A 16,184-nucleotide genomic window follows, 5' to 3' on the forward strand; every position below is an offset into this window, starting at 1 on the left:
ATCATTAGCTAAAGATGAAGAGTGAGGACATTCAAAAGAAGTCATTTATGCTCCACCACAGCCACTATTAGTAATTGGTCATACCATTCGGGTTGGCTAATGCTCTAGTGGCCTTTTTATAGATATGACGAATATAGTGTTTTGAGAGTAATTGGATAAGTTTGTAGTAAAGCTCATTAACGATATCCTAGTATGCTTCAAGAGTCGGGCGGAGCATGAGAGTCACCACAAACAATGTTGTAGGTGCTTCAAGAGAAGAGGTTGTACATCGAGCTTAAAAAGTATGAGTTTTGGTTTGATGGACATTTTTTTTAAGGGGTATTGTTATGGTTAAGCTAGGCTTTTTATGCATATAAATTGGTTGATAAAAGTAAGGGTATGCATGTTAATGCATTTTTTATAGTATTTTTTGTTTGAAAAATTATTATGATTTGAGTGTATTAGGTTATTTGTTAATATTTTTGTTTTAATAATAGAAAACAAGAGGCATAACAATTTTTTTAACAAACATAGACAAATAATTGTTCTCAATTAGAATTATAAATAGGTACTTAGGATTTTGAAAGCTTTATTATTTTAAGTTAATTGGGATTAAGACATGAAAAAATATTCAACAAAACCTATAAATAGTGATGAGAAGAAGACAAATCGTACAAATAGAGATGAGGACAATCACTAGATTAAGGACCCAAAAAATGTTTAACAATGATCATATTGAAAAAATTGTAGATCAAGAGTGACTTAGCATACGATTTTAATAATATAAAGTAGAAAAAATATACTTAGAGTGATGTTTGATGTCCAATAATTTGACCAAAAAAATATTAACATAGGTTTTGTCTTTGTTTTGTTTAGTAATATGCATTATTGAACAGACAGGTGTGTGTACATGTATGAGTTATTTAATTATGAGAAATGTTATGGTTATTCTTAGTGTTTTCTTGATCTTACGTGGATATTCTTTTATAAGAAGGTAAAAAAAAAAATTTATCCCATCAGTCCCTCGTATTTACTTTAAAAAATAACATTCACGCAAGATAAAAACAAAAAAAAACTATAGCATTTCTCTTTAATTATCGATATGTAAAGTAGATATAAGGTCTAAATCTCAATCACAATTTCATGTCATTAAAAGATTTCGTCGATATTAATATTACTTACGATATATATATATATATATATTTGGAGTAAGAAAATGAGGGTGTACATTGAATCAATATTGACATATTATTTTTAAATTAAATACCAGCTTTAAATTCTGAAATACTCTTTATTTTATTTGACATGGATAAAATCTTTTGTTCCTTCCTTTACCTACGAGGCTACGACCGGCTAGAAGGTTGACATATGAGCGGGCCATTAAAGCAAAAGAGGACAAATGTCTTTCTCTTTCTCTTTTGATTTTTTTATTCCAAGGAACAAATTCCGCTGAGTAATAAATCCATTTTTTTTTTTAAAAAAAAATAAACTTTAGGGTTAATTACATTTTGAGTACTTAGGTTTTCACTTTTTATTTTTATTTTTTACCTAAGTTTCAATTTGTATCATTGATGATACATGACTTATGGATAAATACCAGTTTAGTATCTTCGTCAGCCGAACTAAAGGACTGTCATGGAGGTGGTTTCAGCCACCTCTTGCGACCGATCTGAGGGTGGCCAAACCACCTCGACCAAAAAGGGGTGGCAGAAACCACCCACAAAGGCCTTGAGGTGGTCGAGCCACCCCCAAAGGTTATGAGGGTGGTTTGACCACCACCAAACCGGCTGTAAGAGGTGGCTGAAACCATCCCCATGGCAATTCGTTAGTTTGGCTGACGGAATGGTAATAAAGTTACTAAATTGGTAAAAACGTGAAAACCTAGATACTGAAAAAGTAATTAACCCTAAACTTTAAAACATTCTTATTTTTTTATATCAAATTAATTTACTTTTTTTTATTATTCAAATAAAAATTAACTACAAAACATAAACCTTTTCACTTTTCTTTATAAACGATTTAAGATTTTTTTTTAATTTTTAATTTTTTTTTTTATAATTTATATCACATCAAACACTTCTTATTACTATTAAAATAAAATAAAAAACTAACTACACAATCATTTCTTAAATGGAGCCAAAGGAAAAACAATACCCAATTTTTATTTTGTTTAAAAAATAAATTTGAAATTTTTATTTATATATAGGTTGTGTTTGCCAAAAAACTTGAAAAATGAAGTAGACTGAAACTATAACAGATTCGATTGATGTGAGAAAAAAAGTAAGAATGTTTTGTATGAAAAAGTGAAAAAAATTTGGGGTTGTTTGTTAAACAACACCCCATTCCAAAACATTATTTAGTCTATTCATTTCATTCATAAAAAAATTATCAAAATATTCTCACTTTTATATCACATTATTCATTTGTTATATCATATAATTTACTTTTTACTACTATTCAAATAAAAAAATCACTACAAAACAAAATTTTTTCAGTTTTCAATACCACTTTTTCACTTTTATATACCGATCATTATTTTCTTTTAATTTTTTTTTATTGTGCACAGTGCCATGAAAAAGCTATGTTGTTTGCCAAACACTACCTTTGTTTTATAATGATTTTTTTTATTTGAATAATAATAAAAAGTAATTGATGTGATGTAAAAAATAAGAATGTTGTGGTTGATTTGGGAGTGTTTGGTAAAAGAGTTGGTTTAGACACTCTAGTTGATGTAGATTGATGAGGAAAAAAAATTAAGAATGTTTGGTATAAAAAGTAAAAAAATGGTATGAAAAAATGAAAATGTTTTGTTTTGTAGTATTTTTTATTTGAATAATAATAAAAAGTGAATAATGTAATATAAAAAGTGAAAAATTTAGAATGTTTTGATGTTGATTTTTTTAAAAAAATGGTAATGAATAGTAACAAAGGAGACAACAACTTATTTACCAAACAACCTACCAAGAGTAATAATTGAGTATTTTTTTTTTTTTTTAACTCCTGAACTTTTACGCGATTTGACAAACCCCTCTAAACTTTTAAATTTTTCAATTTGGACCCTTGAACTTTCAATTGCTCTTAATGTGGGCCCCTCCATCAATTTTAGCGGATAAAAATGCCAAATCTCTGATTTTCATTTTTTGAATTAAGGATAAAGTTGAAATTTTATACAAAAGTCAGGGTATAAAAGTCACGTAACATTTAAAATCGGATGAAGGGATCCACATTGAGAGCAATTAAAAGTTCAAATGTCCAAAATAAAAGATTTAAAAGTTTAAAAAATTTATCGCATCGCGTGAAAGTCCAAGACTAAAATTGAAGTTTCCCATTTTTTTTTTTTCATTCCCAATCACAACCTATATTTGGTGTAAAAGAAGGAAACAGCACGGTAGGTAGGTAGGCTTTCAAGTTTCAACGGTTCATCAACCAATTCTGGACCTATCTGGCTATCCCACCAACCTCCCACCAATTATAATCAATTGCCCCACGCACTGTGCCACACCGTGCCTTATTGTCTTTCATTTATTGACTTTGCACAGTTTCCCAGGTAGGAAGCCCACCGATATAGGCTATAGCCCATCTCTCTCGGATTTTCAAGCATTGATCGTTGGATTTCTCGTCACTCTCTTCCTCGAGCTTCAGTCCAAAGCAAAGGATTGCGAAAAACAAATGGGTGGTGATGCAAAAGTCTTCAATTTGTCTCAAGTCTCTGAGCACAACACGCGCGAGGACTGTTGGCTTATTATCAATGGCAAAGTAAGCTACTTTACCTAATGTGTTAATGGAGGGTTTTGTTTATCTTGAAATCGAAGTTGTTTTTGCATGTTTTGAACTGATGGGTACTGTCAAATTTGCAATTTTGGTTCAATCTTTTGGTTTTTTTAGATGGGTATTGTTAACTTTTTTATATAGTTGTGTTGATTTGCTCTGTACGATCTCCAGATCTGATTGGCTCTGTTTCCAAAGCTGTGATCTTCAATTGCTATCATTTTTGTCAATTCCATGGGTTGTTAGTTTGTAATGTTGTACCTGCGGTTCTGTGTGTGTGTGTCTGTGGCAGTTTGGTGCTTTGATGTTGTTTGTTTTGTGGGTAGGGTGCGTGGTTCCTAGCTTCTGGAGCTTTTTAGTTTGCGTCCAAGCATATATTTTCGAGGATGGGCTTTATTGTTATGGATTCTGAATCTGATTTGTTATTCCTGTCTTTACCATACGTATTTTGTTTGAAGCTGATTTCTAAACAATTGGCGGTGATAAGACACTTTTTTTTTTTTAATGAGGTTTGATCCTTTTTTTGGATAAATAGATCATTTTAGAGTTGATTGTTATGAAGTAGGCCAGGAGAATTTGGGTTTTGAAGTCAATTGTGTAATAATTCATATTTTTGCACATATTGTGGACCTTAAATGATAACTGGTGTATAAAGGTTAGAAACACGTGCTTTTATTGTTATATGCTCTTCAGGTTATATGCTTTTATTTTGTCGACCTAATATCAGGGACATTCTATTTATATCACAATCATGTAAATCTTCACAAAGTAATTCCGACCTGACCTTAGGTTCTCTTGTACTCTTCCTATGTAACGGGTGTGCCTTACTTATACAAAGAAAAGTCACGAAGTGCTCCATCCGGTGTGCATCAAATGGTAAATGGATAGTTATTGATGCATTGCAAAGTTATTTATTCTTAACATCATTGCATTGTAGAGTGGATTGTGTTGTAACTTTGTAAGGCTATTAGATCACTGAAGGACTACATTTGGTATGTGCTTTGGAGAAATATATTTTTCCTCTGATTCTTGCTCTTGATTAAGGTAATTGGTTCTAGCATTGTTGCTTTTTAATGGTGCGATGGTGTTTAGAGGTTTCAAGTTTCACACTTCCCCGATGGGTCTCATAAAATGATGTTTGATATAACCATGGAAATTACTGTGTGGTTTCATCCTGAAGTTCTAGATGAGTTGGATAACTATTTATAGTCCAGAAATAGGCTTTTTTGACATGGCATAGGCATATTGTTAAAACCACCTATGCAGGCCGATGAATCTATGATAATCCCATAAACCAATAGAGACTTGATTGTAAGTCACACAAGTTCCTCCATCCCGTAGTTTTCTGAAGCATTTTGCGATTTTGTACTTTTTATATCTGGATCAAGTAGCTTGATTTGACCAGATCTTTTATATGGAAAAAGGTCAGTGGGATCGGCAGGACAACTGGAATTTTCATTTTATCAGCAAGTATCATTAAATGTCCTCTTAAATCTATCATTTTTCTCTCTCAGCACCGTTACTGTCTGTCATGATACCAATTGTCTCCTCATCAATCATTAGGGCTTGGGGTCTTTTTTTTTTTTAATAACTCTTAGGTACTTAATTTGCTGTTGAGTTGGCGCATGTGATTCGTCTATATCTAAGTTCCATTTGTGCTCTAAAGTTCCTTGGGCATACCGTGGCAGAATCATCATTTATGAGCAAGGAGTTAATTTTTTAAAGGTTTTTAGGTTGATAGCTATAATCTTGTAAACTGGGTAATGTTGGTGGCCAGACCTTGGTCATGTTTAATACTCAAATGAAGCTGTTAAATACTTTAGTTTGTAGCCTGCACCTTTTCTTGGATAAGGAGATTGGTTGAATTTGTGCTTATACTGTCAAGTTTTGATATTAATGTTTTGCTAGTCATATGCATCCCCTTTTGGTCAACCCTGCTACTTCTCTTCGTAGCTCATGACTCAAGAGAACTATAGTTTTGCCTATGTAAGTACAAAATCTAGCTAAAACCGCTATTATAGTGGTGATTAATGTCTCGGTTGTCCTTGTTCATTGAGCTATGTTTCCTCTTTTGGTTTTGAATTTGAAAATCGGATAACTTTAACCGATCTTGATTTTTGGCCTTTGGTCTAGTTTTGAGCCAAATACCATGGGATTTGAGGAGGCAACTTGGGGATGCATCTTGGTTTATCAAAGATATGCCATATATCTAAAGTGTATGGGGCTGGCATTTACAGATATTATAGCTTTACTAAGTGGGAAAAAAAATTGAAATTGGGTTTTATGGGGTTATAATTTACTAGTTTAGTTGGAGAATTAAGGAACAATCATTGTTATATTAAGGTTGTTTTGCTAGAGGAGTAAAGTTCTTAATATTAGAGCATTGCATTTTAATTAAAATGACACTACAAGCTAAACTGTCGATAGTATACGTTGTCTATCATGTAGAAACTTAAGTGCTCAAGCTCACCAAATTAGAAATGTGGTAACAGGAGTTTTGCCCATTTTTCTCTGTCTTTACTCCTGTTAACTACATTATCTCTTGAATTACGCTGGTGGCCCAAGCTTCATGACTGCTTTTGTACATGCCTCCCTTCTTTCTCTGTTACCATTGTCTCCATGACATCTACTGCATTCTCTTTTCAGTCAGAAATGGATTATATTGGGAATGATCTGCTTTTGAACTTCTACAAGCATGTGTTCTCAAGCACCATAGCTGATGCATGATGTGGGACCCTGCTGCATGCAGCAAGGAGTGGTTTATTTTTAATTTGGTTTTTGTTTAATTTTAGGAGTCAATGGTATTTCTGTACTTTTTATTCTTTTGGCATGGGTTGTACTTTTGGGCCAGTAGGTTTTATTATGAGTTTAATTATGTTTTTGGGATCGTAGTTGTAGGTTTCTTAGTTGTTTAATTTGGGCTTTGTGGTCAAAGCCCATGGAGTCTTAAGTTTTATTAGGAGTCGAAATCTAGTATGGTTCGGCATTTGATGCCTATAAATGTGGATTACAGTTTCTATTTAAGGAAGAAGGTGTTTATGATAAAGTTGAGCAACAATTGCTCTTGAGTGATGCTGAGGAATTCTAGGTGTGATAGCTAGGTATGTCAATTTTTTTCTCTTTTCTATTCTCCTCAGAATTTTCTAGCAATCTTCCACCAAACTCCAGCCAAAATTAGAGCAGAATTTGGATCTATTTTTGAACCCCTAAAATTCTATTCTTCAAAATTCTAAACCACTCATCTTTCGACATGCTCACAAATGATTGCATACAATCAAAACATTGTTCATGGTTAAGTATACTGTTCATGCTGCTACGGTTATTGCAGCATTATTCATGGTGCTACAGTATTTGGGTTCTGTTCACAGTGCTGTAAAAGTGTTGCTTTTTCTATTTTCTACATCAGTTCTAGTGTCAACACCTTCAAACTACAACTTTTCTAAATAATTTCAATTATATTATCTGTACATAGAATAATTCCAACTTCAATTTTGTCATTCCTGATAGATTCAATGAAATGGTTGAAAAACACCTTCCAATATCATTGTAAAAAGGGTTAGTGGTATTCAGCTTGGCCACGTGATCTCTTATTTTTTCTTTTAATAAGTAATCGAAATATAACCAATACTCAAGTACACATGGAGTACATAATAAACATCTAGCTAAAAGGAGAAAAAAGAACAAGAAAATCATGTAAACTAAGCACTCAAGGAGCTACAAACGCAGCTGTCCAAGTATAAAGAGTGAAAAAGACAAAGGACTCAAGCTCCACCAACGTCGTATCATGGTCCATAAAATTTTTGTCATTTCTTTTCTTCCAAAGACACCGCAAGAGGCAAGAAGGCACTATTTTCCACACAGCAGCACTCTGAGTGCGACCATTAGTCCACCAACAAGCAAACAAGTCAGCTACTCTACTAGGCATCACCCAAGACAGCCCAAAACAACTAAAAAAGGCATTCACTTATTATTAAAAGAATGTTCTAATGAATGGTTAAAAAATAAAGTCACAAAAGCAAGCATTAAGTTACTGTTTCTAGTCAAGAGAACCAAAACACACCCACATGTGCACACACCGTGAGTGGTATGAAGATGTAGATGAGTTATGTTAGTTATGATTACCTGGGTGATGAGTTATGTTAGCTCTGTGGTATGCCATCTTTTGTCGCTTTGGGACGGCCTGGGTGATGCCTAAACGGGTAGTTGATTTGCTAGCATGTTGGTGGTCTTCTGGGAGGCGGAGGAGTGCGGTGGTCTGGAAGATGGTGTCTAATGTCTATGTGTCTATTTTGGTGTTTATGGTGGGAAATGAACAATTGTTGCTTTGAGGATTTAGAGAGGTCATTGGAGGACATTTTATCCTCTTGTTTTCATACTTTGTATCTATGGACTGTAACACATTTGTCCCCGTTGTCGATTAGTTATAATGATTTCTTTGCTTGCTTTTCTTTTTCTAGTTAGGTGATCCTTTTGTATACTCCATGTGTATTTTGGGGCGCCTTACGCTTTTAATAAGACTGGTTATTAGTTATAAAAAAAAAGTTATGATTACCTGCCTACCTAATAGAGATTTGGTCATTTATTTGTTCTGTGTTTAGTTGATTTATGTGATTTATGTTATACGCTAGTTGCCTGGATCCTTTGTTCAGCTATGTTTGCAGACCAAAAGATCTTGGCTATTTTGCTTCCTACTTGACTATATTAACTTCAACCAAGTGCTGATCGAACTTACGATATGAAACAAAGTTGCTGTAGATGAGAGAGAACCTTAATCTGCTTACAACTGTCTTGCATTTTTCAATCTCTTGTTTAGAAATTCATGGAAGTATGACTTTCAGGCGTTGCAGGCTATATTGTCCAACTTCCCATCGGAAAACAGATGAAAATTTGCCCCTTAATTTAGTAGCTCAACTTCCATCTCATTTACTTCATCTTTGATGTCTTACTCTCTTGGTAATAGGTGTATGATGTGACCAAATTCTTGGAAGACCATCCTGGTGGTGATGAGGTTTTGTTGTCGGGAACGGGTAGAACTTCAGCCGATCTCTTTTTTTTTTAATCAAACAGACTCTCTAATTGCTTGTTATATTTATCATATGAATAATTTATAGAAATTTACATGGCATCATCATGCACATTTTTTGTAGGGAAGGATGCAACTGATGATTTTGAGGATGTGGGTCATAGTGATAGTGCCAGAGAAATGATGAGCGAGTTCTATGTTGGAGAAATTGATGCCTCAACGATCCCAAAGAAGGGCACATACAAGCCTCCAAAGCAGCCTCACTACAATCAGGACAAGACATCTGAATTCATCATCAAGCTCCTCCAGTTCCTCGTTCCCCTAGCAATCTTGGGTTTGGCTGTTGGCATCCGCTTTTACACCAAATCAGCATAATAAAAGCTTTGGATTAATCGTGTTGACAATTTGTACTTAGTTTGCCTTGCAATTAAAGAACACCAATTTGTCTTCTCTTTTTCATGCTGTTGTTGCAACTTGGATACTGGATATATAGCAGTAAATGGAACTTGTGCTTGTCCTCCCATCCCTGGATATCTTTTATCATATACAAGCTATATCCAAGCATTCCACTTTTATTTGATCTTTATATATATATATATATATATATATATATAGTCAGGTGAAATGCAGTGTAGTTAATAGAAGTTATAGTACTAAATAATTTTCTATTACGGTAATAGTTTGTTGAGCTTACCATTAGATTAAGGGCATGTTTGGAATTGCATTTAAGGAGCTTCAAAGTGCGTTTAGCATTCAAAAAGTTCGTTTGAAGAAGCTTTTGCCAAAATGGCTTAAAAATAGTTAAAACGTATTTCTGACAAAAGTTTAAAAATAAAGCTTTTGCCAAAAAAACGCTTTTTGACTTGAAAACTATTTCTCAAACGAAATTTCAAACAAACTCTAAATGTATATGTGATCAGGCATGAAGAATTATCTATTTATATTGTTCAAAATTATGAGTTTTTGTATTTGTAGATTTGCTGGACAAATAAATTCATCCATCTGATAATAAATAACATCAGATTTAAGTTAAATTTAGTTTATGTGATAGTCTATAGACATTTACTCTAGTGATGACAACTTTTATTCTATGAATTCGTATAAGTATATAATTAATGAATCACATAATTGTGCAATATGCATGAACATTATCATCACTGAAAAGATGAACAGTCTGATCGGAGACGGTGGAGTAAACTTGGTCGGGAAAGTATCCATGTATATTTTCGTTAAAGCCATGGCGGAAGTAATTATAGGAAGAAGCGTGGTTGGATTCGTCCAAGTACTGGGATGCGTACGGATAGTATTCGCTGTCGTATGGGAATGGCCAATACTCTGCCTTTCTCCCTGTTCTTCTCACCACCTTCAGCACCTTCCTCTGCTCAATGTATCCCGTCACCGTCACCTTCTGCCTGTCCATGTCGATTTCCAAGCTATCAACACCTGCATTAATAATATGCTTTCATCAATGGCCTAGGATACAGCTGAGATGATGAATTCATATATACATATACATATACCATGTATTTTGGAGATTGCTCTTCGAATTCTCTTTTCGCAGCCTTCACAATCCATATGCACCAAGAGCTCCACAATCTGTCAAAAATGGAAAAAAGCCATTAATAGAGAAAAAAAAAAGGCAGCAGTGACATGCATGTAATTACTAATTAGAGAGGTAGCACTAGCATGAGCACTTACAGACATGGCATTACATAATTCTGACCCCCTACCTCGCCAACCAAACATGATGTTGGACGCTGCTGCACACAACCTAATTAATAATGCTTCTATATATATATATATACTTTGTTAATAAAAAGGATGAGAACATTCTATGAGCATGCAAAATGTTCAAATTGGTTTCAATTGGAATCTATCCTACCTCAACTTGATTAATTCTTTTTCTTTTTGGCTAATTAAATTCCTCGTTTTCCATTCATTATAGATAAGTATTTTTCTGGATAATACAAGATATATGGTTCTATTTATTTCAAGAATTAGGAACAATGGGCAACACATGATGTATAGTTTTTGCCAAATCAGTATATTATAACTTAATTAATGAAGGTTAATTTATTTATTATTCGTGTTTTGTTGCAAGTTGAGTTGAGGACAAATACGTGGGAAGAGATGGAATATATAAGAGGAAAGGGACCTTTGAATGTTATTGGGAAAGACAAGTTGCCGTGGTCTCTGGCATGCAAGCTAAAGGAATTGATCTGTACCTTTCACACCCATACATGGCATATGCTTCTTTCTATTCTCTAATCATTAATTATCTCAAACCCCAGCTATTTTCCTCCAAATTTTTATTTTCATTTTTTACCGCTCATTTTAAAAAAATAATAATAATATCCACGTAGGATAAAAACATTAATTTACCTCTATATATATAGTCAGGTTAAATGTACGTAGTGTAATTAATAAAAGTTATAGTACTAAATAATTTTCTATTATAGTAATAGTTTGTTGAATTTACCATTAGATTAAATGTCCAGGTGTTAAAAACTATAAGTTTTTGTATTTTAAAATTTTCTGGACGAATAAATTCATTGATCTGATAATGAATAACACCAGATTTAAGTTAAATTCAGTTGATGTGATAGTCTATACTCTATAGGCATGTAATAAAAGTTGGTATTAAATTAAAGTTAGGCTAAGTAAGAAATTACCCAATAAAGTGTGGCCTACATGTCATATATTTTTTAGTGTGATTTAAATTAAATCACAATTACAGGTGTTCAATAATTTATTCCAAATAAAGAATAATTTGTGGAATCAAATAAATTAAAATTTATTTTATTTTGATTCTTATTCCTTGATAGGAGAAATAAACAATTTTGATTAATATTGAAGAATCCGGCCTGACCTACTTATAAATAAAGCATGTGTAAGGCAATCAAATTAAGCAAAGTCAGAAGATATCTCTTTCTTTGTTTCACTTGAGCATAAATAACTAAAGGTAATTATGAATCCTAATTTTCGCGGCATATTATAACATAATAATTACTAGAGAAATGCTAGTGGTCAATAAGTTCCTCATATTTGGCTCATATTCTCCTATAACTTTAATAGATCAACTATTAGATTTGTGGGGTCTACCATTGACTTATGTGTACGTGGTTCACATAAATCTATAAATCTAATGGTTGATTTCTAAGATGAGATAGACCAAATATGGAAAAAAAAATATTGACCCTAGCATTTATCATTATTTTATATGCTAACAACACTGGATTGGGATCCCCGACAATACCCATAAAATTGCCCATCAATTTTTTTTTTAAATCCTGGCCATCCATTCTCATCCAACAGCTAGAAATTCGCCACGTGTCCCACTTAATATAAAATAAATAAATAAATTATTAAAAAATATGGGGTGGTTCGGCCACCCCATTTTCCCCCTATGGGATGGCCGGCCAGCCCAACCCAGCCTAGGGGGTGGCCAACGCCACCCCCAAAGGCCGGGGTGGGGGTGGCTCCGACCACCCCAATGGCCCCAGGGGGTGGATCGGCCACCCCCTGGGACCCTAGGCCCAAAGACCGGTTGGGGGTGGCCGAAGCCACTCCCAAGGGCCCCAGGGGGTGGTTCGGCCACCCCATAGGAGGAAAATGGGGTGGCCAAACCACCTCATGTTTTTTTAATTATTTTATTTTAAATTTTAAATAATATTTTATTATTTTATATTAAGTGAGACATGTGGCGGATTGGTGGCTGTTGAATGAAAATGAATAGCCAGGATTTTAAAAAAAATTGATGGGTATTGCCGAGGATCCCAATCCAACAACACAAGGCTCACTGGCTAATACAAAAGATGAAATCACCAGACTTGGTTTTTCTTCTTTCTTTTTTTTAATCCATTTCATTAATTGGCTATGACTGCTAACATGGGAAGAAAATAATTAAATGAGAAGTTGAAAGATAATTTATTTTATTTAGTTTAAGGGAAAATTAAATAATTTTAGAAAAGTTCACCATTTTGGCATTTTTAGTCAGACATTAAAATGGTTTGGTGTGGGATGTAATTTTTTTTTTGATCCCCTACTTTAATTTAGTGTCCATAGTTTGTAAGTATATCAATGAAGTTTTTGTATAAACAACCATTGATAATTTCTTCATTCTCAATTTTCCTTTTCTAACTTCTTCCTTTCATATAATTTGCATGATATGTGGGTCATAATTACTATGCGACAGTCATACAAAATGTTATCAAAAAGCATGTTAACATGCTAATTAAGTGAAAATGGAGTTTCATTGCACCATCAAAGTGTGACTGAATTGATATTAATAGGACTCGAGATGCTGTTATATTATATAATAATGCTTTGATGTTTACAAAATCTGAAAGCAGTAAAATGAGAAAAATGGTAAGATATTGGAGGAAACTAATTTTTCCTGTTGAATATGAAATAGAGAGGAAATTTCCACCTTTGTGGCTGAATGAGTGAACATGCTAAGGTTTGTCCTCTAAATTGCGACTAGCTAATACTGATGTTTATTTATTTATTTATTTATTCATTCATTGATATTGATAAAAGGTATCACAATGGTTCGTGAATTTCTTTTATTATCCTCTTCCTTTTTCTTTTTCTTTTTAATCTTTTTAAATTGAGGAAACTATTATAAATAATCATAAATCCATTGGATGTAATCAACAAAGATTAAAAGGGATGGTGATTTAAAATATTCAAACAAATTCAGAGTTAAAAGCATAATAACATTTGCATTATGGTTATCACATTTTTCCTGATGTTTTGCACTAATATCTAATTTCTACATTATTCAATCACTTCGTTTTTATCTGTTTGTTTCAGCGTAAAATTTTTTTTTTTATTGAATTTTTTTTTTAATTGAAAACATTTTTTAGAAAAATAGACTATTTTTTACTGTTCGTTTGCAACCCTGGAAATGGTTTGAAAAATCTTTTTCGGCACGTGCAAAAACTCACCAAATATTTCTTATATAACAACTTTCATATAATCACATTATAAGTAATCGCAGACTAGTGGCTCCATTTACACTAGAAGAAGAAGAGTAAAGAGTGATTGCCATTTATTATAAATACAATAGAATTCATATTATTGTAAATTGAGCTTAACAACTTAAATACAAAGCTTGTGAATGAGAGTGTTATTGTAACATAAAATATTGATAAATGATGTGTCCCGGTCGTGTTAGAATTTAGCATGGTTAGATTCGAAGGTGTCAGACCACCTAGGAATTGGAATTTAGGCTTGAAATTTAGAGAAAATTTCAAAACCAGAACATCATGTTCAAATGGAACGTGTCCAAAATTTTTGGGTAAAACTCACATTTGAAAACCGACTTATAAGGAGATAGTGCTAAAGAACTTATATACATACGACTAAGATTGCACTTAATTGACATGAGACTGTTAAAATCGTAACAAAATATGATCCAAATCCAAATGTGTCACATTTGACTTTGACCATAACAAGCATTGTGCTTTATTGCTTTTTGTTGAGAGGGTACGTGCACCATGTGTTCTAATCCAAACTTGACAAAGACCTATCAAAACCTTATCTAGTTGGTAAGAATCTTTATATAGCCATTTATCACTTAAGTACTTTTGAAATATAAGTGTTCTTTTTGGTTTATCTATATATATTTTCTCACTTGATCTCTTTTATCCTTTTGTTTTCAGGCTTCATTTGTGTGTGAAATGTCGATGAGTTGTTCGACAAAGATTTGAGGGCTAAAAGGGAATGAAACATTCAAGACAAATTTAGATAATTTGTGAGAGAGAATTAGAAGAAATAAATAAAATCAGAGTTTCAGTAAATGCAGACAAACATTTCGGCGATTTATATCGGACCGCTTCTCTATATTTTTGTTGCTTTGCTTTTGGAAATCCCTTAATTAGAATGCTCTTAGGTTTTGGGTGTGCCAAAATTACAAAAGTGCCCTTGAGTTTTTTTGTTTCGACGTCACAGGAATACCACTTGTGGGTTGAGTGAGGGAATTGGTACTTGATTATAACTCTAATTGGACCACCGGTAGAATTAACTATTTCTTTTTATTTTTTATTTTTTTTTATGGGCACAACTTACAAATATATTTCTCTTACCCTTTCATGTGTTGTACTATATTATGTTGGACATGTTTCAATCTGTTAGAAATAACGCAAGATAAGGATTTAACAATTTCATAATGTACAATTTCTTAAGAGATCCCGATCCTTATTATACACAATGATTTTTCGTGACTATCAATTTAATTAATTGCTGACATATGAGCAACAAATAGTTTAAGGCCATGATTGGCAAATCATAACGCAAAACCAACAAACAAAAATATTCTTAATATTGTTATTATAGTATTCTTTCTCAATAAATAAATAAATGGAAAAGACGTAAACCATCAATGCAGACAAATTCAAGTTTTTTCAGCTAGCAAAATCCATCTCGATCAGCCACTAATTAAACAATATAACTCTAAGAAAATCAACAGAGAATCCAAGAAGTTTAGCAAAAAAAAACACAAGTAAGTCAACATAAAGTATTAGAAGAGATGATGCAGCATATATATATAGGAGCACTCACCTAGAGGGGGCGAAGAAGTGATGTACAACGTACAATAAATATCAAATTAACTCTCTGCAACATCAAATATCAAACCACCGCAAAGATAATAACTAACTAATAAGCAATCACACATGAACGCAATGATCTTTGTTGATAAAGTGAAACCCTTTTAAGAATTATTTAAAGGTAAAACACTTTGAGACAGTTAAATCCAGAAAATCAGTTTCATTAGAAGAATGTGAAGCATACTTACTAAAACCTTTGTAGATATGCTCTGTGTTGTACTGAACAAGTGATCTCCTCATCTGCTTCAACAATAGTTTTCCCAGAACCATAGGATTTTTAAAGGCCCATTTCTCAATTTTTTTTTTCCTGAAATGGAAACTTTCCATATTAAGAAAGCCCAAGAATTTTCTGAAATAAAATTGTCTAACAATCCTTATTATTTTCTAACATTATTCTAAAACATTTATCTATATACACCTTATTTTATCATCCCTAAAATTCTAAACCACACAAAAATCGAGGGTTCGGAGTTTAGGTTATTACACCAAATCTAACAATATATAAAACCTCTAAACCTATCCCTTCGTTGATAAAACCAACGAATAATGCTAAAAGGAAGACTTATATTCTCTTTGTGTCATCTCAAAATGAATGTGGCTTTTAAAATTACAATTGGTTCAAAATCTAATAGCAATTTATCACAAATTCAATAATAATTGTAAGAACCAAATCAATTTCAGAAAGACACGAAAAGAACACGGATTCTCCTTTTAACATTACTCCAATTCCAACAATAAAAGATGAACTCTTCATTTGTTTGACTTTGAAAAAAGAAAAAAAGAAAAAGAAAAAACATAGGAAA

General features: G+C 32.8%; 2 protein-coding genes across 2 annotated transcripts; one reads left to right on the forward strand and one right to left on the reverse strand.

Annotated features, from left to right (window-relative positions):
- Nucleotides 1–3,478: 3,478 nt before the first annotated feature.
- On the forward strand, nt 3,479–9,293 carry LOC132177998 (cytochrome b5). The gene is made up of 3 exons (XM_059590469.1): nt 3,479–3,735; nt 8,708–8,774; nt 8,895–9,293. Exons 1-3 carry the CDS (start codon nt 3,649–3,651, stop codon nt 9,143–9,145), a joined length of 405 nt encoding a protein of 134 aa, XP_059446452.1. The 5' UTR covers nt 3,479–3,648; the 3' UTR covers nt 9,146–9,293.
- A 597-nt stretch (nt 9,294–9,890) lies between these two features.
- On the reverse strand, nt 9,891–10,516 carry LOC132176930 (heavy metal-associated isoprenylated plant protein 45). The gene is made up of 3 exons (XM_059589090.1): nt 10,469–10,516; nt 10,291–10,366; nt 9,891–10,213 (listed from the first exon to the last, which is right to left on the reverse strand). Exons 1-3 carry the CDS (start codon nt 10,514–10,516, stop codon nt 9,891–9,893), a joined length of 447 nt encoding a protein of 148 aa, XP_059445073.1.
- Nucleotides 10,517–16,184: the final 5,668 nt, after the last annotated feature.

This window comes from Corylus avellana, chromosome ca4 (genome assembly GCF_901000735.1).
Source record: "Corylus avellana chromosome ca4, CavTom2PMs-1.0".
NCBI classification, from domain to species: domain Eukaryota; kingdom Viridiplantae; phylum Streptophyta; class Magnoliopsida; order Fagales; family Betulaceae; genus Corylus; species Corylus avellana.

Bases quoted from the DNA above. Each gene is read 5' to 3' on its own strand.
- LOC132177998 (XM_059590469.1), top strand. From the start codon at position 3,649: ATGGGTGGTGATGCAAAAGTCTTCAATTTGTCTCAAGTCTCTGAGCAC. The intron at 3,736-8,707 runs GTAAGCTACTTT...TCTTGGTAATAG, and splicing joins GGCTTATTATCAATGGCAAA to GTGTATGATGTGACCAAATT. The intron at 8,775-8,894 runs GTAGAACTTCAG...CATTTTTTGTAG, and splicing joins GGTTTTGTTGTCGGGAACGG to GGAAGGATGCAACTGATGAT.
- LOC132176930 (XM_059589090.1), bottom strand. From the start codon at position 10,516: ATGTTTGGTTGGCGAGGTAGGGGGTCAGAATTATGTAATGCCATGTCT. The intron at 10,367-10,468 runs GTAAGTGCTCAT...CATTTTTGACAG, and splicing joins AATTATGTAATGCCATGTCT to ATTGTGGAGCTCTTGGTGCA. The intron at 10,214-10,290 runs GTATATGTATAT...TTATTAATGCAG, and splicing joins AGCAATCTCCAAAATACATG to GTGTTGATAGCTTGGAAATC.